General features: G+C 53.9%; 9 protein-coding genes across 9 annotated transcripts; 6 read left to right on the forward strand and 3 right to left on the reverse strand.

The window, feature by feature from the left end:
* Positions 1-5: 5 nt before the first annotated feature.
* On the reverse strand, positions 6-1,202 carry RHO25_001865 (uncharacterized protein; the record flags this gene model as incomplete). The annotated part of the gene is made up of 1 exon (XM_023594465.2): positions 6-1,202. One exon carries the CDS (start codon positions 1,200-1,202, stop codon positions 6-8), a length of 1,197 nt encoding a protein of 398 aa, XP_023458044.1.
* Positions 1,203-2,456: 1,254 nt separating this feature from the next.
* On the reverse strand, positions 2,457-6,521 carry RHO25_001866 (uncharacterized protein; the record flags this gene model as incomplete). The annotated part of the gene is made up of 4 exons (XM_023594466.2): positions 2,457-3,340; positions 3,390-4,985; positions 5,037-5,304; positions 5,355-6,521. 4 exons carry the CDS (start codon positions 6,519-6,521, stop codon positions 2,457-2,459), a joined length of 3,915 nt encoding a protein of 1,304 aa, XP_023458041.1.
* Positions 6,522-6,804: 283 nt separating this feature from the next.
* On the forward strand, positions 6,805-7,704 carry RHO25_001867 (uncharacterized protein; the record flags this gene model as incomplete). Its single annotated transcript, XM_023594467.1, has 1 exon — positions 6,805-7,704. The coding sequence occupies one exon, from the start codon at positions 6,805-6,807 to the stop codon at positions 7,702-7,704; it is 900 nt and encodes a 299-aa protein (XP_023458042.1).
* Positions 7,705-7,879: 175 nt separating this feature from the next.
* On the reverse strand, positions 7,880-9,916 carry RHO25_001868 (uncharacterized protein; the record flags this gene model as incomplete). Its single annotated transcript, XM_023594468.2, has 1 exon — positions 7,880-9,916. The coding sequence occupies one exon, from the start codon at positions 9,914-9,916 to the stop codon at positions 7,880-7,882; it is 2,037 nt and encodes a 678-aa protein (XP_023459197.1).
* A 473-nt stretch (positions 9,917-10,389) lies between these two features.
* On the forward strand, positions 10,390-12,390 carry RHO25_001869 (uncharacterized protein; the record flags this gene model as incomplete). The annotated part of the gene is made up of 1 exon (XM_023594469.2): positions 10,390-12,390. One exon carries the CDS (start codon positions 10,390-10,392, stop codon positions 12,388-12,390), a length of 2,001 nt encoding a protein of 666 aa, XP_023459198.1.
* Positions 12,391-13,360: 970 nt separating this feature from the next.
* RHO25_001870 (uncharacterized protein) lies at positions 13,361-14,923 on the forward strand (the record flags this gene model as incomplete). The annotated part of the gene is made up of 1 exon (XM_023594470.1): positions 13,361-14,923. One exon carries the CDS (start codon positions 13,361-13,363, stop codon positions 14,921-14,923), a length of 1,563 nt encoding a protein of 520 aa, XP_023460312.1.
* Positions 14,924-16,767: 1,844 nt separating this feature from the next.
* RHO25_001871 (uncharacterized protein) lies at positions 16,768-17,703 on the forward strand (the record flags this gene model as incomplete). The annotated part of the gene is made up of 1 exon (XM_023594471.1): positions 16,768-17,703. The coding sequence occupies one exon, from the start codon at positions 16,768-16,770 to the stop codon at positions 17,701-17,703; it is 936 nt and encodes a 311-aa protein (XP_023460311.1).
* Positions 17,704-18,550: 847 nt separating this feature from the next.
* Positions 18,551-20,362, forward strand: RHO25_001872 (uncharacterized protein; the record flags this gene model as incomplete). Its single annotated transcript, XM_023594472.2, has 1 exon — positions 18,551-20,362. The coding sequence occupies one exon, from the start codon at positions 18,551-18,553 to the stop codon at positions 20,360-20,362; it is 1,812 nt and encodes a 603-aa protein (XP_023460071.1).
* Positions 20,363-22,290: 1,928 nt separating this feature from the next.
* Positions 22,291-23,949, forward strand: RHO25_001873 (uncharacterized protein; the record flags this gene model as incomplete). Its single annotated transcript, XM_023594473.1, has 5 exons — positions 22,291-22,576; positions 22,815-22,978; positions 23,031-23,226; positions 23,277-23,459; positions 23,522-23,949. The coding sequence occupies 5 exons, from the start codon at positions 22,291-22,293 to the stop codon at positions 23,947-23,949; spliced, it is 1,257 nt and encodes a 418-aa protein (XP_023460313.1).
* Positions 23,950-24,097: the final 148 nt, after the last annotated feature.

Here is a 24,097-nt window from a genome sequence, read left to right on the forward strand (position 1 = left end):
AGAGCCTATCCATGAGCAGCATGCCACCTCCGAGCCAGCTCCTGTGCTCTTCTCCGCGCCTCTGTCGCTTGCACCGCTTGTGCTTGAGCCTGGCTCTCAGCATAACCTGGCAATTCTTCTTCCACAGGGCTGACATCACCCTCACTTGCATCTCGCCGCCCAGGCTCGGCCCACAAATTGAGGCCTCCATCTGAAGCATGTATTGGTTGCACAGCCGGCCGCTGATCAGCTGGACGTCGCGGCAAAGTAAAAGCTTGCTGCGGCATTTGCGCCATATGCTGAAGCGCAAGCATTGTGGTTGGCGTCTGCTGCACAGGCGAGACCAGCTGCGAAGGATCTGGCTGTGAATGCATTGTATGTCTTCTTCGATCCTCTTCATTGGCTGCAACAATTGGCGAGGCGCGCATGGGAGATGCTGGTCCCAGGCCTGCCGTGGCCTGCACGAAGAGGTGGAACTCCTCTTCATCTGTGAAGGGAGCTTCTGTTGTGTTTATGGCGCTGTAAGGTCGCCATCTCTGTGTTTGAGGACTGACTGACATCCTTGAGAAGCCATTCAGCATCTCATTTGGTTCCTCTGCGTAGTCACGACGACCCCGGAAGCTCGGTGTCACTGGTTGACTAATAGCTCGAGGTGCATAAATTCTCCCGTCTCTGTTCTCATACACGCCATCCGGATCATATGGACTCATCTGGGGGTAAAGTAACGTGGGATCTGATGGTCCCATTCTTTGCTCATATTGCTGCCGACTAGGAATGCCTGAAAGTGGTTCTGGTCGTCCTCGTTGGCGAGCTGGTTGTGTAGGTTGTGCAATCTGCTGTTGAAATTGTCTAAACGGGCGTACATGTGGTTGTGGTGTCAGTACTATCGGCGACACCGGTCCTTCTGAGCCGTCGTGCCATTGCTGTGGCCTGTATCCGGAAGATATTATCTGTTGTTGCTCATATTGCCAAGCGCTGTTACGCGAAGCTTGCGCGGAACTCGTGCACAGAGGTTCACACGAGCGACTCTGGTATTGTCGATTCATGTGTGGACGTTCCTCGTCATATCCATGGTAATTCTGGTCCATGTAGTCTTTTGCGTTAAGCCAGGCAGAAATGCCTGGATCCTTGCCTTGTGGTTCCTGGAGCCTTTGATAGCTTATGGCCGTGAGGTCATGCCCTAGCCTGCGATTTGTATAAGGTGCAGGATCTGCAGCCTGCATCGCACCTGTCGTCTAAACCATGCGCCAGCGCTGAAAGCAAGGCTGTGGTGCGTTCATTGCTTGTCGGAAGTGCGGGCCCTGTTCAAGAAAAGATCTGAAGGAACGTCATTCCTCTCCGTGCCTCAATGGCGATAGTGCTCAGCAGTGCTACGCCGTGGCTGGTGGCAGCTGCATCACAAGGTCATACCGCTTCTTGGAGAATGCATGTAAAGTTCATGAGCCAGGCTAGATGCTCACGCATGGCATTGGAGGACCGAGGATGGAGCATCATTTAGCTTCGAGATGATACGGGTGCCACATTGAGGACCCTGGCGCCCGCTAGACGTCTGAATGATGGGATGAACCAGACCACGCCGTCGCGGATGTCCTACCGTGATTATGCTGTGGTGCCGAAGAAGGCAGCGATCCAGCATGGCGCTACACCAGCGGTGGGCCATGCGGCGATCGACCGACCTGGAGGATACTGCTGGCGGCGGTTTAAAAAAGGACAAACACGAGGCGGCGCTCGTATTCCGGGCGAACATCTGCCGCGAGAGGTACCACTTTTGCGACTGTCGTCCGCACCACACAATGGTCCGACGCGCAGGTCCTTCGTCTCGCGCGGGAGAGCCTTGTTGATGCTGTCGAGACCTCTAACATCCGCCGGTACCCTCCCACTTGCTACGGTTCACCACCTGTCCTCGGCATGGTGTTCATTAATCTGCGTCGCTTCAATGTCGAAGTCTAAGACAGGGCTGCAGATCCTTCGTCACTCAGATCTGGATGCTGCTATTTTGGTCCTGTGGAGGGCCTTGGCAAGCGGCATGTGGACTAGGGTAGTGTTCCTCGAGTGGAGTGTCGCATCTCAACTTCACCTTGCTAACGTCGGCATGATTTAGGCTGAGCGAATTCCTCCAGGACGAGACATAGAAACCGTGTGAAGAACTTTCAGGCATCGGGACTATCTCGCATGTACCGGCACACCACATCTTCGAGCGGTGTAGTTGCAATTGAAAGCATGAATGTCAAGCTGACCAGGCGTGCTCTGATCGATGTGCATTAATTATATCTCTGTACTACATGTACAAATTAGCACTACTGTAAGCACTGATAAAGCGAGCGAATGCAGCGGTGAAAGTATCGCATGTGCAAAAGTCGAAGTTTGAATGGAAGAGCATGAAGTCGTAATATGCGTCACTTTTGCATCTCCCAGCAAAGGGATCCGGCAAGGAACATCATCTCGTCTGCCAGATGTACTGGAAGCGAAGTTGTCAGCTAGACGTCTCCGCCAAACGTTCCATCGTCGTCATGCTGTTCGCTCAGGGCGCTGGCGTTGGACATCTCTTCAGCGCCCCCGATTTGCTCGGAACCGGACAAAGCAGCTTCAGAATCATGGCCGCGACCCTCCTCATCTTCCTCCTCTTCATCGCTCTCGACATCGTCGAAGTCATCGAAGTCCATGAAATCGTCAGCAGCGTCTTTGTTGGTGTTGCTCTGATCATTCTCAGTGTCGAATTGAGTCTCCAGTTCGCCGTCCAAAGCTTCGCGGAAATGCTTGTCAGTTGCAGTGAGTACCTGATCGACCTCACGCCTCGCGACGCGCTCTTCGCGCGACAGTTTGATGTCGCCCACATTGACACCATTCATGACAGAAGTGTAATCTCTGTGCATGTGAAGATAGATCTCGTCGGCTTTCTGCAGCATTGACTCTCTGATCGTCTTGCAGAGCTTCAATAGACTCTGGCGGACTTGCTGTGATGCAGACTGGAACATCTGCTGTTTGTTGGCCTGAATGTGGCCGGTTACCTGACCCTTCATACGCATGAACGATCCGGTTCCACGCTCCTCAGCGGCAGCGTTGTATGCTGGCTCCATGGCCGCCAAGATAGCAGGCACGAATTCGCGGTTGATCTCTCGCTGACCTTCGTTCAAGCTTGTTACTGCCGTAGAGCACAGGTCTCCGAAAGTGATCGAGTACTGGTCAAGCTGTTGAGTGAGCATTTGCAAGCGGGCTGCTCCGCTGCCTCTCTCGCGTGTGCGAGCTTCCATAACGCCATGGAACTGCTTGACGACGTTCGTAGCTTGCCGCTTGAAAGTTTGCAAGATGGTTGGGAGGCGGCGTTGGAAGACCTTCTCCCAAGTTGTGGCAAGTTGGCGATCTAATTTCACGGTCAGTACAGGTTGGCAAAACAGAGTGGCAGGACTCACAAATAGGTTCCGTGAGGTCGGCATTGAAGTCGCGTGGACCAGCTGACCCAGAGAAGACTCCCGAGCGCCTGACCGTCGCCCTGTAGGTTCCCCAGTGCAAACCACCTGCAGATTTCGGCAATCCCCAGCTCTGCGCTTTGGGTTCTGCCTCTGTAATCGCACTTTGGACGGCCGGGTCGAGCTTCGCAAACAACTGTTCGTGTAATGTCTCCACGGCATCTTTGAGCGTATCTTCAACGACGCCCTCGAGATGCTTCTCCAGATCCTTGAGCTTCCGCGAAAGATACTGTTTCTCGACACTTTGCTGCTGTGTTGTTAGCTTGACGCCAGTTCCATCGTCAGACGACCACAACGCCAGCGAGAGCAAGAGCTGCTTCATCGAGTTGAGGAAGCGCCGGCAGTTCGCTTGACGACCCTTGACAGTAAGCTTTTTGCAGTGCGCCTGGAGTTGCGGGACTTCAGTTTGATCGATGTGCGTAAATCCAGGCACCGGGCTGTCTTTCTTCATGCGGCCTGATAACTTCTGGTAGGCACGACTGCTCACGCAAAACACCGGCAGGGTCCTAGCAACCTCGTCGTAGTCGCGTAAGTCTTCGTCCGGATTGAAGTCGTCTGGATTCTCTTCTTCAGCGTTCTCCATGTCAAGCTCTCGAATGCCTTGAGCGAAGTCCTGTTGGATGGCACCTCGCGAATAGTCGTTGCGCCCAGCAATGCAGATTGCACTCTTGTCTGCTTCAAGCCTAGCTGCCTTCTCGTCGAGCTCAGTCAACTCATTGGCAATTTCGTCCTTCTGCAATTTTGCGGCGGTCTTTGCACGGCGGGCTTCTTTCCTCAGCTGCTTCAACTCTTCGATCTTGCGCTCAATGGCGGATGTCGTAAGTGGTTCTCGCATCGAGCCGGTGTCGTTCGTATCATCCTGCTCAAGGGTGCTTAACAGCTCACCTAAAGTCTCAGTTTCGCCCTCATCGTCGGAGTCAACAGTGCGACGACGTCGCTTTCTTGCTTGAGGAGAAGCACTCGTCGACTTTCTCTTCTTGCTTTGATCTGGTGCATACACTGTTGTCCCAGCGTCGGCCTGTTCAAGCAATTGCTCCCAGGTCTCAAGAGCATCGTCCAACTCTTCGCGTACTGCGTCCTGATCTTCGGCGTCATCGTCCAGTTGCCTCTTCTCCTTGCGAAGTTGACGTTGGCGAATGACAACGTCACTGAGTTGGTCATCGAGCTCGACCATTCTGTCGCCAAGCTGCAGACTATCGATTGCCTCGGTCCGAGAAATATCGTCCGTCTTGGAGCAGATAAAGGTGACTGCAGAGTATGTGCCGTCAAACTTTAGTTGCCGCTTGAATGTGTCGCCAAGCAGGCTCTTGGCCGCTTTGTCGTCTACTGCTCGTGTGATGGGAGCAACTATCCAAAGGCCAGTGCATTGCTTCATGTACCCTTCGGCAACAGCAGCACGAGCTGCGTTGCTGTCGTGGACACCAGGCAAATCCACAATGACGGCGCCAGTGGATAGCGCGGGCGACTTCACGTAGATCTTGACGACCTTGATTAGTGGCCAGTGTTCAAACTCGCGCTTGACATTGTGGGTGATGTTGCCTGATTTGTGTCAATGATCTATCCAAGTGATGAAATTCCGGGCTAACTCACCATTCTTGTCCCGCTTCTCCTGACCTTTCTCTTTGGAGTCAATCACTTGCTGCAATTTTTCGTAGAATGATTTAACATCAGGGGAGACGATCTTGCGCGTGGTGCCCAAGACAGATTGCACTTTCTTGTCTGCCATCAATGACTTGATGGAGCTCCTGGCAAGCATCTCACGAGTCTTTTTGAAATAGACAGCTCTGATCTTCGCGTACGCCACACCAGCTTCAGAATCTTGATTGGAGACCTCTGCACTCACTTTCCCGGATTCGTCCTGTTCAAGCGTGTCAGTTAGGTTTGGGCAATACTTGTCGGATGACTTACGAAAGCCTCTTGAAACAGGACGTTCAGCTCCTTCTGCCACTCTTCAGGCTTGATAAACTCAATCTCAGCCCGATACTTGGCTCGTTCGTCGGTGGAATGGTTGTATGAGAGCTCGGTGACGACTGCTGTACATGCTCGCATACAATTCGTGGGCACAAGTCGTTCTTCGTCAAGCATCGCATTGATCACGGATGACTTTCCGGCACCGGTGTTTCCCACCACTCCGACAACAGTGCGGTTCTGTACCGCCTCCTTTCGTACGCGGGCAATATGCGTAAGCCAGGCCTGAGCATCCTCATTTGGGCCCAACTCTTTGAGTGGTACCTCAAGTTCCGAGAGAACTTTGAGGCCAGCCTGAACGCCAGCTTCGAGACGTTCGGGTGTCTCTTCCATCGCAAGCTGGGCCAGAAAGCGTCCGCGTTCGGGAACTTGCGCGGGACCGGCATCTTGGGAGTCGACGAAAAGGTTTTCCTGCTCTCGCGGCTTGTATTCGGGTTCGATTTCGTCAGCAGCAGCGTCGGGAGTGGGGTCGGCCGCAGTAGCGGTGGTCGAGTGCTCATCCCTCACGCCATTTGATAGAGGAGTCGCCGAGCTTTCCGACGAGATCTGCGGAGCGGGCGATGCAGATGGTACAGGGGATGCCACTGGAAGGGAGGGTGGCATGCGTCCTGTAACGCCTGGCCAATCTTGTCGTTCTGGCTTGACTGGTGGAGACGCTTTGGGTGTCATACTAAGGTTGCGATCCAGCGGATGGAGTGGTGGTCTCGGCGGCGCTGAGGCTTGCGAGCTACGAACATCTGTGCTGGGACGCTCAGACGCCGCGAAGGGTTCCGACTCTGGATCCATGGCCTCAGCCTTAACCGCGTGAATGACAAGAATCCCTTCTTTTGGAGGAGGAAGGTCACCAACCACTCCATTCGGCGGGACCATTTTGTCGCCCACTTTGAGGACGATGTTGTTGTTTTCGGGAAAGCGTGCGTGAATGGCGTTGTGTACCTTCTGGAGCTTAGTTCGCTGTTGCGCTTTCAAGAACAGAAATGATTCTTCCTCAATGTCGAGGACTGCGGCGATCCAGAAACGGCCGTCTTCTTGCAACAATTGGTGAAATTCGTCAGGTTGATGCTTGAGAGCGAGCGCGCGTATCTGCGCCGTCCTCGGCGCAGCCATGGTGGCGAGGTGCTCCCTTGTGTTGTCTTGTGTGTCAAGTGCGACAGGTGGGCATCGCAGTTGCGGCAAGAATAAAAGGTGCCAGGCAGTCACGAGTGAAGAGCGGAAAGAGCTCGACACACACGACGCGTCCAGCCAGAGCGCGACGCGAATGTCCTACCTAACTAACTAGTCCCTGCAGGTCTGAGAAGGTCTGAGACGCTAACGAAGGACCTGGCTCCGACTGCAACTTTTACATTCACGTCAGCGCCAGAACTCAACAGTACATACTGGCGACATCAATATGATTGGCAAGTACGTTCCACCTGGTAGGCGTCAGCCATCCCACAAAGACTCTCGCAAATCGGAAGAAAACAGAGACCTCTACTCGGCCCAAGAGATCAAGGACCACTTCGACCCCGCACCACCCAATGGCAGCGAGACCCCTCATCGAGCGTCCAATGTCAGCGGAAGCTTGCAGGATTCCGCAGCAACTCCCGGAAAGTTAGCATGGGTCTGCCTTTTCAATGACAGCAACGGTCCCGCCAACCCTCGCTGGGACAGTGACAAGATCATCTTCTGCAAGAGGAGTCTGCGTCTCTTGCCAGGCTATGTGGAGTCTAGGAAGGCCTCAGACACAGGAGCAAATGAGACGACAGATACAGTACAAACAACAAAGAACGCAGATTCAGAAACGACAGAGTCAGCGGAGCCAGTACCGACAGCAGAAATTGTAGAGAAGACAGAGACAGCAAAACCAGTGGCTTCACTCCCAGAAGCAGAAAGCCACCAATACCAGCCAGATCAGGTCCCTATTGCAATCTTCAAACAGATCCCTCGCACTGGCAAATCTGATCGCGTCTTCAGCTTCATTGGCTATCACACGATCTCGCACCTCGAATTTCTCGAGCCGCGCAGTGATGCACTCGTCCGCATGCTCGATCAGAAATGGTCCTACATAGACAAATATGGTCAAGTCCAGCAAAAGGAGCGCACCATAGAATCCTGGAACGAGGCACTGTGTAAGAAATGGGCTGTTGTGAAGTTCAAAGAGTTGGATGAGACGAAGTTCCCGCCGCCGCGCATCGAGAGACTGCCAGATCCGGAGCCCAAGAGAGCATCCAAAAAGAGTGTCAATGAGATGTTGGCGGAGCTGAGGATGAGCGGCGAGGCCAAGAAAGAGGCTGAAGAGGAGGGAACATGAGCCAGAGTGGATCGAAGGATGTGGACGTACACAGTCGTACGGCCATGTATCACTAGACAGGCAATTGGAAGCCTAGACACTCGCTCACCTGGGAAGTACTACTATTGTTCACCGTCGCCAGCGGTAATCCTGTAAGTCATGCTGCTCGTAAGTCATTCGATTCATCACCCCACGTTCAGCCAAAAAACGAAGTCTTCGATCTCTTCTCACCACTACTCTCACCCTTCGCCAAGCCCGGCGGCCTCCCTCTCTTCTTCTTCGAGGTGCTCGCCTGCAACAAAGGATGCAATGGCTTCTTGTCCGGCTCTCGGCTCGGGCTTGCAGGGTCTTTCACAATCTCCTTGATCGTCTGCCTCGAAAGACATCCGTCAATATGCTCATTGAACTTTCGCTCGTCTGCAGCTTGGGGCAACGAGCAAATCGGACAGTCCCACTGCTCGATAGGTTTCTTGGGCGGACTTGCTTCTGCTTCCTTCTTTGCCTCATCCTCCAGAAGAGCACGCCAGGCGAAGCCGTTCCCGTAGCGGGTATAGTCATTTCCCACGCCGATGCCTTTGGATTGCAGGAAGGTCTTCGCGTCACTCGCATCCGGTGGTTTGTCTTTCAGTGCGTTCTTCTCGTACTCCTGTGAGAGCTGTTCTAATTCGTGCATCTCCTGCTGACGCTCCTCACGAGCCGCGTCCTCGAATTCAGTGTCCGGCCACTTTTGCCAACCGTCCTCGTCGAGCTCCACTTCTGGGGTGTTGTTCTCAGATGCTTTGAACGTATTAGCCTGTCGCGCCCGCCCGAAAAAGTCGACGTCGCCTTTCTTCATCGACACGAGATGTGTACACCGCAGCCCCATCAATCGCAGCTTCATACCCGGCATCTCCTTTTCGAGCTTCTGCAGCATTGGTAGACTGTAGTTGTACAGGTCATCCGCTGTGTACACTGCTTTAGGAGGCTGTACTTGCCGCGTAAAGACTTCGTAAGTGTGCAGTTTGATCTTCAAACACAGAGTTCGGCCTTTGAACTCGGTCCGTTGTAGGTCTTCCTCCAAGGATTCTGCGGTATGTCTGAGTTTGTCACGTAGCTCTTGTGGATCCGACATGTCGTGGAATGTGCTTTCCGTTCCCACGCTCTTCCTCTCGTGCTCTTCTGCCGGCCTAACATCTGTTCGCCCTAGACCAAGATACACGCCCATCAAGAACTCAAACGTCTTCTCACCGAACAATCGATTAATGTAGTGGCGCCGAGGGTATATGTCACCGCATGTCTTGATCCCGATCGCGTCCAACTCTCGTTCCAACACACGTCCGATGCCGTTCACTTTCCGCGTTGGAAGGTCCCGCATGAAGTTGAGAATAGTGGTCCTCTCTGAAGGCAGCTTGAACTGTCCATTCGGCTTGTTCTTGTTCGAGCATATCTTCGCCAATTTCGCGTTAGCTGCAATGCCCGCTGAGATCGTGATCTTCGTCTCTTGATGAACCTGCTGTCGCATCTGACTGACAGCGTCTTCGGGGTCCATATTGTGTTCTTTGCAATATTCCGTGACATTCAGATATGCCTCGTCGATCGACGCGCTCTCGAATCGTGGGTCATACTGCTCCAGAACAGCACGCACTTCCTTCGCTTTCGCTGTGTATTTCTCAAAGTTCAGAGGAACATGAATGAGCTGTGGACATAGCTTGTCGGCCACGAAGCCTGCCATACCGCTTCTACAGCCAAACTTTCTTGCCTCGTAGTTACATGTTGTGAGCACGCCTTTGCCAACTGCGAAAGGCACATTCTTCAACTCGGGATTGTCTAGCTCTTCCACTGCAGCGTAGAAAGCGTCACAGTCTATGTGCACGATGGCCTGGCTGAGATCGCGTTCATACTCCAATTTCGCAATGTAGTCGTCCGCCTTTTTCAGCTCCTTCTTCAACCCGCCTTGCGCCTCTACTCGCTCCAATTCGCGTTTCTTGGCCAAGATGCTGTTGATCTTGACAGTGAGCGTCTTGTCCTTGGTCTCTTCATTGTTGAAGTACTTGGATCCCTTGCTCGCGTTGTAGATGATCTCCGACACCTTCTTCTGATCCACGCCATCCTGGCCAGATTTGGTGAGGGATGGACCAAGTAGGTGGTATTTCAGACTCGTGTGTTCGCTCGAAGTCGGTGGCTGATCGTGTGAGTCCTCTGGAACGGTTACCACTGTTAGTGCAGAGGCGGGATCATCGTCCATGCCGTCCATGCTGGCATGCTTGGAAGCGGGTTTGGATGCGGCTCATCATTGAAGGACGCGTGAGATCTGGGAAGAATAATAAAGTAGCGCGTAATCGTTGTCTCGGCAGCCAGTAAGCGGGCCCTGTTGTTGACACTGCACCGACACTACAGTATCCACTGCTTTCGTGCACGAGCACACTATTCTGAGCGTCTGCCCCACGAACCAGTGTTGCCTGCAGCCCTCTCCGAACGGCCATCGCTTGCGCAACGCTCCTCCTTCCCATCCTGGGGCGATCATACCGCGCGCCCGCGGCCCTGCGAATCGTTAGCCACCGCAAAAGAAAGTCACGCCTCGTCTTCCGAAAACACATCGGCGAATCAAATCAATGTCAACCCGGTCTCCCGCTGGAGTAGCTCTCAGGCGGTGAGACGCTGCAAAATCGCAGACCGCGGAGGAGCGGTGCAGCTGTGTGTACAAATGTGGCAGTGGTGGGCGGAAGCATGTCGACGACCGACCGCAATAATCGCCCTCTAAAGCCAACCCTTGCCTCGACCAGAACGGGAGCCTCGCGGGCACCACTGACTCCGCGCGTTGCTGGCAGCGTCACGTCCACGACTCCCTCCACTACCAAACCAGCTGCGCCGCGAGTAGCAGGGCGGGGGCCGTTACTATCGCCGCGAGTACGACCACAGGAGACGCCGGCAAAAGACACATCAGGGGCTAGCAATGTCACGCCTCGATCTTCGACGCGGACGTCACGGATTGGTGTGAGCAGCGGGCGTAGTTCTCCAGCGATAGACGATACTCCCAGCGACACAAGACCACGCACCGGGCTGGCACCGGGAGATGCGTTGACGAACAGGAGCTATGGCGGCGGATCAGGCGTGGGATCGAGCGCGGGCGTGTCGAGCGGGTCACGAACGAGCAGACCGAATAGTATTGTGAGCGAGATAAAGCCCAAAGTCGGGCGATCTCCGCCTCTTTCGCGGTCGCCAGATATTGGACATTCCGGCGCAAGTGACAGCTTCGAGAACCGCTTCTTCCACGCAAGCGATGTGAAGAAACAAGAACCTGTAGCGAAAAAGCCAGAACCGAAGAAACCACCTACCTTCTTCTATGCGGATGGACATGAGGATGGCACGAGGGTTCCTATCAAGCCCACCTCTCCGCGACTCGCCGCTGCTGAAGAGAAGCGATGTCCTGGAGGACCGACCAAGATGGAGCTGAATTCTGTGAAAAGCCCTCCAATGCTCTCACCTGCTTTCAACCAATCGTCCGCCAACGTGTCGTACTTCCCTCCCACAGTGCCTCTCAGTCCGCTTCGGTCGCCCTCACCTAGCAAGGAGAACATCCACCTTTCTTACAGGAAAGGTGCATCACAAATTTTCGGCATGCGCCCGCAGCCGAGAACCACGCCCTCTGTACATGACTTGATAGCGCGGCCAGAGATGCAAGAAACACGGCGACCAAGTAGAACCTTGACGCACCGCAAGTCATCAAGCTTGTCGTCAATGACTTCTGGTACCGACCAGGTACGAAGGCGATCGTACACAGCGCTGGACGACACTATTCCGAGCTCTCCGCTCTCGCACGAGACGTCCCAGATGACCAGTCCACCCGTCAACATTCCCTCGATTGATACTTCTCTGGCTTCACCGATGACAGTCGGTTCTCCGACGGACGCGGCACTGAGCCCTACCAAAACCATCACCCAACTGGCGGCTGACGCACGGCGGGAACGCAAAGTCCTGGATTTGGAAATATCAAATAGCTCGTTACTGGCGATCAACGCAAGTCTTGAGCGTGAACTGCGTAGGCAAAAAGCGGAGCTGAAACGCTTTCGACGACTGTCGCGCGCCGGCCGCTTGTCTTCGGCAACGCACAGCATACCAAGGAGCTTATCAGGTGACTTGGAGACGCTCGATGAGGATGAAGATATCGACGGCATGCCACCGGGGTGGGACGATGCAGAACTGAGTGACTCCGAGGAGGACAGCCTGGTCTCTGGAAGCGGGGGACGTTCGCCCAGCGCATCGAGCGAGCGCCTGGCGAAAGACGAGAAGCGGTTGAAAGTGGACCTTGAACGCCACAGGGAGCTGCTAGTTCAAAGCCAGGCGATGAACCAGAGCCTGAAGCGCTGCATGTACGCAACGGATGAGATGATCCGTGACGGCAAGAAGGCTTTGGAATATCACGTCCGAGTATCTGACATCAAGCTTGGAGGCCGCATTCTGACTGGCGAAGAGGACGAAGAGGACCTCACGCAAGACATTGTGGTCGATGATGACGAGTTCAGCGGTGCTCCTGACGACGGCATGGAAAATGCCAAGGGTTTACTCGATGTTTGGCGCGGAGTCGGTCGATCAGCTTTTGAGGGAAGTGAGGGCGATCGCGACTCTGGAATTGAAGTCGATAAGCCGTATGGCCTTGTTTCAGAACGACATTCGAGTGCGACAGATACAACTACAGATTCTGGGAGGCCACCGGAGCACGCGAGCTAGGAGCTGATGCACTGCACCCATCCGGCACAGCGGGCCATTTGCACGAAGCCCAGGCCACGAAAGACTTTCCCACACCACACCAATCCTGTTCGAACATTTGGCGAGGAGCGATCCAATTGGCTTCGATCGAGGTCCACCATACCTCGAGAGTGGCAGCACTCCATCCTTCGTTGAAGGCCACTATAACCGAGCCGCTAGCGCTGCAAAGCGCTGACGGGTGCCTGGATCGGACATTTACGACGAGAAATTGGCGCAGCATTGACATCACGACTGGAGATGCCCTTGCAGCGCACTGTACTGTACCTGCAGAATGCAGATGAACCTTGAGCTTGTCCCTTTTATACATGAATGCGAGATACCCGACCATGTCACAGCTTCGATTCCTTTTGTTCGAAGACCGTTCAAGGCGTTTGAAGGAAGATAGCGATTGCAAGAAAGATACCCATGCCGATTGTGCAAGTAGTTCTGGACATACTCCACTCGAATCAGACTATCGTTAACAATCATCAGTACTGTCCTTGTTCGCACTATTGACAATGTCTTACGAGAGCCAAAGGATGTACTGTAAACAGTGTCTGACCTGCTCCATTCCATAGATGCTGTTCCTGGCCAGAAGAGGCAAAGTCCCTGCCGTTCCGCCTTGCCGAGAGGCTCGGCCCCGATTCTTTACGCTCGCATCATCGTGTTCCATTCTGACACCCACATGCTAGACATTCGAAAAACATACTGCCACAAAGTCGCTTCGACACGGCAGAGCACGTGGGAAGCATTGCGCCAGCAGATATAAGTACAGCATGCAGTCCACCCTGTACCACGATCTTGCGAGCACGCCGGCTGTCATGCCGTGAGAGGCCCATTTTCATCACAAGTCCGATCAATAAACATCTTTGCTACAGACATTCTCTTACTCTACTCGACTTTGGCCTCATATTTCATATCAAGTTTATTGTTTCCTACGATCTCCGCGACAATGGACCTTCAACCTTTGCTCAGTCGCCGGAACTTCTTTTCACGGAAGGACTTGTACATTGCACTTTCGATCCCGGCTGTCACTTTTCTTGCTGCAAGAGCCGCAATAAATCTTTACAATATTGCAAGTTCCGATGGGATTCCAAAGAGACCGAAAGTCCTGAAGGCCCCATCAACCAAGCTGCTCACCGCGGAAGAATATGAACAGGTACCTTACCCACCCGATGCTCTACCGAGAGGACGAAATGTCGCAACCCCGTATGGGAACATACGCGTCTACGAATGGGGTCCAGAAACCGGTCGAAAAGTCCTCTTTGTGCATGGCATCAGCACACCTTGCATCTCCCTCTCACGTGTGGCGGGCCACCTCGTGAAGAAGAGCTGTAGAGTGATGCTGTTTGATCTTCCTGGACGAGGCTATTCCGATTGTCCCGATACAAACCACTATCACCAAGACATCAATCTCTTCTCAACATGTATTCTCTCAGTCATCTCGAGCTCTCATCTATCCTGGACATCGGAAGGGTTCACCCTTATAGGGTACAGCCTCGGCGGCGGAATCGCAGCAGGCTTCACAGCACATTATCCCGACCTGGTTGAAAGTCTTGTCCTGATCGCTCCAGGTGGTCTCCTTCGGCCTACGAGACTGAGTCTAAGCAGCAAGATCCTCTACTCTAGTCTCTTACCCGACAGTGTCGTGAACTACTTCGTCGGCCGTCGTCTCAGAGTCAGCACGCCAAAACCAAAAGATCCAAATGCTCCAGCTCCCATCAATTCACGATCCCAAATTCAGAATCTCAAGAAATTCGACTGGACACAAGTACCCCACTCTACCAAACGTCGCATCTCAGTCACTGCTGCTGTCCACGCCGAAACGACAGGGCATTACGGCGAAGACGATGGTGGCGACGATCACGATGAAGACGAATCCATAGATCCTCACGCACCAGGCCAAGACAGCTTGTCCCCTATCTTCGATGACAGGCCGAACATTTCGCCCGCGACGGCCGTCGCATGGCAACTTGAAACGCATCCTGGTTTCATCCCGGCTTTCATCAGCTGCATCAAATACGCGCCTATCCATGACGGTTGGGCAGATTGGAGACTTATCGGCGAGCGATGCGCTAAAGGTCGAGAAAGGGATCGAGCGAAGAAGCAGCAGCGTGAAGAACATCATCGTGTTCGGATCGTGAGCGGTGCAAGTGGGAGCAGTGAAGATGGAAGGAAACATTCTACGACAGGATCCGTCTCATCGGTCTCTTCATCTACTGTCTCGGCTTCGTCGATGTCTTGGGAAACTTCTTCATCTTCTTCGAACAGAAGACTAGGACTTGATGAAAGGAAAGTTCTCGTTTTGTTGGGGAAGAAAGATGTTATCATTACTCCTGAGGAAACTGCCCAGGACGCCACGGAGGCGCTGGGGCAAGAGAATGTGGAAATCATGAGGTTGAATGGAGGCCATGATTTGGTGTTGTCGAACGTGGATGGAGTGGTGAGAGCTATGATCGGGTTTTGGGGAAGCAGGGAGGAGGTATCGCTGGGCGCGGAAGTGAAGAGTGAATGAAGATTGGGTCGGCTGGGAATTGTGGTATGCAGGGACTGAAGAGATCGACTTTGGTTGCCAGGAGTTATGAGAATGAAAATTGCATGTATGATATGGAACATAGAGGCCGCTCAATTGGGAAATGCGTATTCGCACAAGCGAACAGCTTTACGAAGGCTCTTGCGCTGCAGGGAGATGGGGTCCTGCCAAGCTGAGGCGCAGGACAACCAGGTCCCCGCGTCAACAAGGTGAGGTTTGATGCATGCATGGCTGTGCAGCCAGCTGAGATGCTGCTTACCGTAGTCGGCACACCGCACGAGCAACCAGTACCCACAAGATGGTTATGGAAGCGCGACTTAGTGCTCCGCGTGGGGGTTTCGCATCCGAATTCGTGATCTCCAGCGTTCTCCGAGAAACAACGTGCAGTGTGCATATGCGACTCGCAACAGTCGTTCCGAACCATGGTACTATTCGTTCTGACGTAGGAAATAGCACTGTTCTGTTACGGCCGCTGCAGGTAGTCGGCAAGCCGTAAGCCAGCCGGGCACTGACCCGGGTGTGGGTGACAATATAAATTGGTACCATGTGTGAACACACCTGCTTCGATGGGGACTTTCATGCAAAGTGCACGGAGATCAGTGGACCGGAGACTGTCGGTGTGTTGCGGGATTACAAGGTACCTCGTCCAGCTCACCCTAAACGGCATACATGCGGACGGATTTCTGATTTCTGATTTGACCTCTCGATGCTATTTCTCACTGTTAAGCCAATCGCACCAAGCAAGCAGCAATGACTATGCTTCCCAGTAGACTCGGTGGAACACTAATGCACCGTCGTGCAACTTTCATCAGTGCCGCGTATAGTGGTTTACGCGGTTCAAGCAAGCCAAGATGGAGGTGAAGCGCGTTATACGCGGCTAAAGGTAGCCGAAGGGTCGACCGCATATCCCCGGCCCAAAGGAATGCATCTTCTCCGCGGCCGAGCGTGACTAAGCACTGGGACTGGTGGTGGTCCTGGTGGAGGAGGTTGGCGCCGAAAGCAGCTTCTTGGACGGTTTGTATGTAGTGGGAGGACATGAAAGTCTGCAAGTCTGCCGGTCGGAGTTTCGTCCGGGACTGATCGGAACATTTTTCCGAGATCAGGATTCATTATTTGAAGACCTGTATGTTGGCTCGAGAGCGCACCGCGATGAAGTGATGAACTTGAAAGTATTCGCGTGATATTCGCAATGTTGAACGCGCTTGCCGTGCCATAGAAGGCCATGTCGTGGGAGAATCCGCACAAGTACTGTCTGGTTGCATGCTCGAAGCTGGAAAAGTTATCTGCGTCATTGTCGTTTTAGTCAGGCTAACTTAGGGCTGCCGCATTCTGGGCCTACTCATTGAAGATTGGCTTTCAGTCTAGGTCTCTTCTGTGAGCGATAGGCGAAAAGATTGATGAGGCAAACTCTGGTAGCCCGAGAAGCGTGCATGCCGAAGCTAATAACGGACCGTTTCTGGAGGATTTGAGGACCCCAGGGCCCAAGTCGGCTATCAGAAAGGTCACGGTGCCGTCTTCAAGTCACAAATATGGCAAATGGTCTAACACCCTGTCAGTAGCCCTGTGCAAGCTGTGCAAGCGAAGGGAGTCGGCACGGGAGCCGTCGCGGCACAGAAGCCGTGGGCGAGCGTGTAGCCTCTGCACCGTGGTATGTACTCCATACCAAATTCCGGCGACTAAGATGCCCAGTGCTGCAGACCGCACGCATTGACAGCTGCCCCTCGCACTCGCTCCACTTCGCTTCAAGTCGGTGCTAATATGAAGAAAAAGCTTACACGACCCATGAACCTCTAGTCAACTCGTGCTGCGCTTTTCAGGTCGCGCGAATGGACATCAGTCGGCTGTCAGACAACGACACGGCTTTGGAAGCAGACAGTCGAAGCGCAAGCCCCGATTCTCTCGACGACTGGCAGGATCTGATCCGTGACGGCAATGTTACGGCTTTGAGACATGCCTGTACTCAGCTGCGTGCTGAAGGGAAGTCCTTTCCGCTGCAGGCCATGCTACAAATTGCCTTGGCCAGAGACGACGCCAGCGTTTTGCAACTGCTGTTCGACCTGGGCGCCAGAATTGAGCCATGCTTGGACACTCTAACTATCAAAGAAGAACGGAGACCGCTAAAATTTTACCGAGTCTTGATAAAACATGGCTGGCCAACAGGACCTCGAGGCATGACCAACAATCTTGGCCATGGCCGTGAAGTTGTAGAGCTCCTTCTGGCGAGTGGTCGAATGGTCAGTGTACCGTGTTTGCTCGCAGCCGTAAGGACAGGTGATGTTGAAGTGCTGGCAATATTGTTACAGAAAATCAACCCACGGGCGAAAGTGCCGGTGATGGAAGACTATGAGATGGCAATGAACGATCCTGGATATTGGACCAGCGCTCGAATGTTCTCGGAGAGGCCATCTTTGCAGCGCATCATAGATGAAGCCAGCCTGCTGCCGCTAGCCGCATTGTACCAGGAGATCGATATGGTGCAGCACCTGTTGGAGCTGCAAGCATCGGTGAACCTGGTGCCAGTGGCAGATCAGTCTCCAGAGGGTGTCAACGGCTGCGCCCTGCACAAGGCCGTGAGCGGTGCCGTTGTGGGCCGAATCCCTCAGCCGAAGCTCGTCCAAATGCTATTGGAAGCTGGCGCAGATCCGTTGCTGATGGATGACCTTGGTCGTACAGCACTCGACATCAACGAGAGTTGGGGGCATGCCTCCACCAGGGACTCTATTCGTTGTCTGCTGCGTGACCGTATGGGCTCCTATGGATGAGCAACTATTCGACTCTGCAGACAGTCTGCTCTCGAAGCTGCAGTCGGCAGGTGCATTACCCATTGCACAGCAGAAATCGAATCAATTGCGCACGACTGCGCGATGATGCACGCGGCCAGAAAGTCGTACCATACCTCTGGACAGCATCGCAACCCAGCGCGGAGAGACCGGCAGTAAAACGGAGGCAGATGCAGAAGGCGAGTCGTGAGATCTCAGCCGGTGCCCTACCCGCCCACTGCTCTTATACAGGCCTGGAAGCCTTCTCAAATACCTTCGAGCGCGGAGCAGGAGTTGCTTCCGGCGCAGATCAGGCTGGCGGATGTTCTGTAGCTGCAGGTGCCGGGCAGCGCTAGTCCAGCTCAGCTGTTGCGCAGGATAGCTGGCAGCACGCGTAGAAAGCTCACCTGATCAGTATCGCAGTCCACGAGATGTTGTCGAAGCAAGTTCAGGAAGGTAGATAGAAGCGCCTGGATGGTCAGACATTTAGTGTCCTGGAGATGGTGAAGGAGAGTGGAGGTAGATGAGTTGAGAGGAGGAACGTTTCGCCGAGATTTAGTTCTACGTCATTATCAAAGCGCGCGCAATCATGTGAAGTTTCTCTGGCAGACTCTCGTATCCTCTACAACCACGGTGTCGCGCGTAGGGCGAGGCACACGTTCCGCCGCAGAACAACGAAGCAGTCAACATTTTGATACTGGTCCTTCGCCCGTTGCCCGCACGCGATCGATCCCGCCCACCCTCGTTGATCCAGCCAGCCAGCCAGCCAGCCAGCAGCAGCCTGCTCTAGCTCAATTAGTGCTGCTTCTTGCTCATATGCCCGGTGTTCTCCCAGCGATAACGAAGCAGCATGCCGTCACCTGAAGACCGCAGAGCGCGAAAGCCCAGTCTGCGCCATCGCCAATCCTCCACCCTCCACTACTCCACCTTTCCCACTGCTCCTCCGCGGAACGCTGGACGACCTCCGCCCAAAGACATGAAGAGCAATGGCGCCGCACAACCTCCTCCTCCGAACGACAGACACGATTCCTACGAGTCCGATGCCGAACATGAGACCCCGCTTCCAAAGGGTCAGCTCGCCGTGTTGGCGGTAATAGCGCTGGCAGAGCAGACGGCGTTGAATAGTATCTCGCCATATCTGCCTGAGATGGCTTCCACCTTTCCCGAAGTCGATCCTGCCGATATTGGCATGTACGTGGGGTTAATCGCATCTGCGTTTGCTCTGGCGCAATTCGCGACGAATTTCATGTGGGGTTGGTTGTCAGACAGGATCGGGCGCAAACCAATAGTCTTGACGGGGACGTTGTTCACGGCAGTTTGCTTTGTCGCATTTGGGTTCTCTCGACGATTATGGCATGCTGTGCTCATCCAGGCACTGATGGGGTTGGTGAACGGGAATCAGGGCGTCATCAGTACATGCCTGGGCGAGATCACGGATCGCTCGAATCAAAGTCGCGCCTTCACGTACTTGCCAGTGATATACGGCATCGGAGGCATAACTGGACCCTTGATTGGAGGACTACTGGTCATGAAAGAGCATCCCTTGAAACCGGGCCAGCCGAACCCGTATCCTTTCTTGCTTCCGAACCTGTTTTCCGCCGGTGTTCTGCTCATAGACTTCGTCGTGACTGCGATCTTCCTCGAGGAGTCTTTGGACACGGCGGACGAGCTACCACCATTGAGCAAGAGGTTTGGCAGTCTCTTTGCCAGACTATGGCAATTCACCAGCTCTTCAAAGCCAACATATTTGACTCGATCAGCCAAGCGGTCCGAACGGCACGCGTATGGTACAATACGACAGAATGATAGCACTAACCAGGACGATCACGACGAGATTGACGAGGACGATGATAACGATAATGAAGAAGACGAGAACACCACGCTATTCCACAGCAACCACGAAGAACTGGATCGCAAAGACGTGTTCAACCGTGATACAATACTGCTACTTGCTTCGTATCTCATCTTTCAGCTCAGCAACGTCAGCTTCAACTCACTCTATCCAATCTTCTCCGAGGGACGTCCGCCTACAGGACGCAATCTTGTACCCAAAGAAATTGGCACCAGTCTCGCATTCGCTGGTCTCATCACCATTGTCTTCCAGGTTGGCATTTTCGGCACACTTCGCGAGAAAGTGGGAAACAAAGTCACCTATCGTTGCGGACTGGCTGGATTCGTGCTCGCTTTCGTCCTCATGCCATGGGTCGGATACAAAGATGGCAAAGACGGCACGCATGAGCCCACGCAAGCGGGGAAGATTTGGCTATGGGTAGAATTGGGAGCTGTGCTTCTCATCAAGACTGTCGCAGCTGTGGGAGGCCTGACGAGTGCCCTTCTACTGATCACCAATAGCGCGCCTTCTCATGCCGTGCTTGGGACGTTGAACGGGCTGGCCCAGACTTTAAGTGCAGGTGGACGAGCGCTTGGACCTTTCATTAGTGGGTCTTTGTTCACTGCCGCCACACATGTACGGCCTAAAGGCGAAGCTATGGCTTTCGGCATCTTTGGCGGGATTTCTTTCATTGGGGTTTTGATGAGTTGGGGGATACGGAGTGCAAGTCTAGAAGCAGATGGATGGGACGAAAGTACTACTGACGAGGAAGATGGAGGGAGTGACGAGGATGAGGATGAGGCTGCATCTTCCCCGCAAAGGAGGCGATAGTACAACAGTGGGTTTGCTTCACCATTGGTCATGGGGCACTTGGTGGTAGACGAGCGTCAATGTCGCTTGCATTTTAGCGAGGAGTTATTGTCTATTCTTGTTGGTTCGTGTGGAGTTGGGAGGAGCTGGGCTCGCATTTTACGCTGTACAGTATCCAGTCGGTGGCACAGTCGGATTCTGCATGTGTCGGCGATGGCAGGGCATGGCATTTGTTCTCAAACATGATAGAACATTGTACATATTACGTGGATAACGACAGAGATCTGACATATGCATAGAGTTAGCGGGTAGAGGAATCCACGATGTCGATATTGATGGCTCTTCGCTCTCACACTCAGCCCAAGGCCCCCATTGCCAGATTCCGACAATCGTAGTCGCAGAAGCTCGCCCCCGGTCAGAATCAGGTGCCTTGCAGTGATGAGCATGAGAGGAGTTTCATGGTGTCGATGTTGATGGCTCTCTGCTGGTTGCGAGGCTCCGCCTGTGAGAACAAGACACGCCAAGCGACATCCTCCATCGCTCCTTCCTCCTCCTTCATTCAGCTCTCTGGTTTCCTCCACACCACCACCATATCCTCGACAGACCTCGCTCACAGCTCAACATCTCATTCACCTTCCCGACTCGGAAAACACTTTCTCAAAAGTCTCCTGATCACGCCATTGCATCTGCGGTAGCATGATTGAGTCGTCGGCGCCTCGGCTCATCAACAACAGCCTTTGGCCATACGCAGAGCTTCGCGCTGAAGCCAGCACCCTTTCTGGACCAACTCGGCATGGTATAAGAATGCCAATAAAAGATCGACACGCGCCACATGCATGGCAGTCCGTGTGGTTCTTGTCCCCTTGAAAGAGACTCTCGACTTCACCAGACTTCGCCCTCACCCGTGGTCGGCTTCTTTACCTCCAAGAAGACCGCTCGACAGGATCGTGATCGTTGTGGCAGCTGACGCGACACTCGCTTCTGTCTCGATCTGTACGACTATGCGGCCGCCGCTGGAGCAGTCAGAGATCTGAAGCCCTGAAGATGCTTTTGCATGAGCCACAGCGACTATGTTTTAGCGTGGCTGCACCCGCACGTCGGTGATTGGGCGTTTCGTAAGACGGTGTCCTCGACCACGCTAATGGAGGAGTCGCGACTGTTGTCATGCGATCTCAAAAGTCTGTCGTGACAACAAAAACGACCTCTCTTCCTCATACCTACATTCGTGGACCTTCATATCAACGACCTTTCCGCAATAACTTCTTGCAGCATATCCGCAGTGACAGAAAGGATTGACGATCATGGCTTGAGGCTCCCCGAAAAACGTGGAAAGGCTTGACAGCGGGGCACCTCTCGATGGCAAGTTCCGTTGAAGCCATGCCGTCCTCTGCAGCAATCCCGCCTCGCCCGTCTAGAATCTCCAGTTTGGCGTGTGCTTGGCCTAGAACAAGAAACTCACAAGGCGGTACTCTCCAGCTCTTCTCCAATTGTGAGTAGTAATCACAGCCAGGAATCCAGCCAGAACAGCCACCTCCGCAGTCTCTGAAGCCATTCCATCAGGTTTTCGCGGCCAGCAGGGATATTCCGCGCCTTATTTGCGCCCCTCCTAACATCTCGAAGCCTTTTCACACGCCGCTGACACGTGTCTGCGTGTCTGGAGCTTCGATGTTCGGGCTTGGTCAGTAGCGAGAGCAAATCACTAATGCAGTGATTGGTCGGCTGCGCTAAGTACACAAGAGAACTGTGATACGCAACGCGAATGCGGTAGGCCGAGCTGGTGAAGGTACTATTGATGAGCGCGAAAGCATAGTTGATACGACGATCGCAAAAGGGCATGCTGAGCGCTCGCGGCGCTATATGAGTCTCGTCCTTCCTCTGTCAACCACTTTCGACGTTCATTGAACCCTCAAGCACAATTTCTTGACCAGGTCGTTGGCAGTATCGCCAGCATGAAGTTCACTCTTCTCACAAGCCTCTTGGCAGGCACTGCCATGTCGGCAGCTGTCCCAAACATGGATGACTTGTTGAGCCCTTTGACTGCGGACGCTTTCAAGGAGTTTCACGCTCGTGGTATCGATGCAAGGCAGAACCGAGCTGCTCCCCAGGGTGTTGGCGCCTTGCCTTTGGTTCCTCCTCCATTCAATGCCGAGCAGCAGCGCGTGCCAAACACGGGGGCCAATCGATTTATTGCGCCAGGCAGTGGCGATCAGCGAGGACCATGTCCGGGACTGAATGGTAAGACGCAGCGAACATGGTTTGCGAGATCAAGCTGACCCTTCTCGTAGCAATGGCCAATCAGTAAGTGCGACCCAAAAGCATCGCGCTTCTCTGCTCGGTCGACCACGAGTGTCGATTAGTGACTCTACTTGAGACTTGTGCTGACCTGGTGTGCCACCTTTCAGCGGATATCTTCCGCGCAATGGTGAGTAATGTCCGACTACGAGCATTCGTCCAGTCTAACAGAGTTCGACAGGAATCGCATCTATTCAGCAGTTCTCCGAGGGCACGCGACGAGTGTTCGGCATGGCGCCTGATCTCGGCGGCTTCCTCGCGAGATACGGTGCTATCGTTGATGGCAACGGAACCCACTGGTCTATTGGCGGCCGTCCAAGAACTGGAATCAGTGGAAGCCACAACGTACGTTCCCAAGAGCGACCTCATCCCATCAGCGAGACTGACCAAGCTCTAGAACTACGAGACAGACTCGTCCCCATGCAGAGCCGATCTCAACCAGTACGGTAGCAACGGCGAACTCATCGTATCTCAGTTCAGGAATCTGTACAACCGCCAAAGCGGTGCGAGCGCCAACTACAATTTGGAGGTTCTTCGCGCATTCCGCAAAGAGCGCTATGCGGAATCGATCCAGAAGAACCCATACTTCGCTTGTGAGGACACATCGCGTCCACTCATCGTCCATTGGCTGACCTTCCATCAGATTTGCCCTTCGGTGGCATCGCTGTCTCTCAGGCCGCTTTCACTTTCATCTACCGCTTCATGGGCAACAAGTCGGCTGAATTCCCCTCTGGCGTGCTGAACAGAGAGGTGTTGAAGAGCTTCATGTCCATCCAAGGTCCTGATAACAACCTGCGATGGGTTCCAGGCAACGAGCGCATTCCCAGTAAGTGGACCTCGCAGACATATACTGCTGCTCCGACTTCTTGCTGACACAGGCAACCACAGACAACTGGTACAAGCGCAACCCGTCCGATGAGTACTCTGTTCCGTACTTCCAGAGCGACATCCAGTACTTCGCCCAGACCGTCCCCGAACTCCTTGTCGTCGGCTGCAACAAGGGTAGAGTGAACAGCTTCTCGCCTCTCGATCCCGCCCAGCTCTCTGGTGGCGCGTACACTGCCCAACAAGTCGCTGCCAACCCAATCTGCTTCGCAAGCGAGTTCACCAAGGCTCAGATTCCTCTTCTTACGGGTCTGCCGGCTTCTGACTCCAGGGTCGCGCCACTATTCGCTACACTTAACGCTGTTACTGGACCTCTGAACTGTCAGAGCATTGGAAGTGTTAACCAGAGTGCTTTGGCTGCCTGCCCGGGCTTCTCCTTCTATGGTGGCCCAACTGGACCTGTAGCCCCAGGTGCTATCCAGACGAGGTAGAGGAGAGGGCTAGACGCTCGGTGCGCAGCGGCGTCCCAAACAAGAGAGGTTTTGAGTGGCGCGTGCTCAGATTGGAGCCTGGTTGTGGAGATTTTGATTCAGTGATATTCGCTCTGCCATATATCCAATGAAGTATTGCTGCTTGGAA

This window comes from Cercospora beticola, chromosome 1 (assembly GCF_033473495.1).
Source record: "Cercospora beticola chromosome 1, complete sequence".
Classification (NCBI taxonomy): Eukaryota; Fungi; Ascomycota; class Dothideomycetes; order Mycosphaerellales; family Mycosphaerellaceae; genus Cercospora; species Cercospora beticola.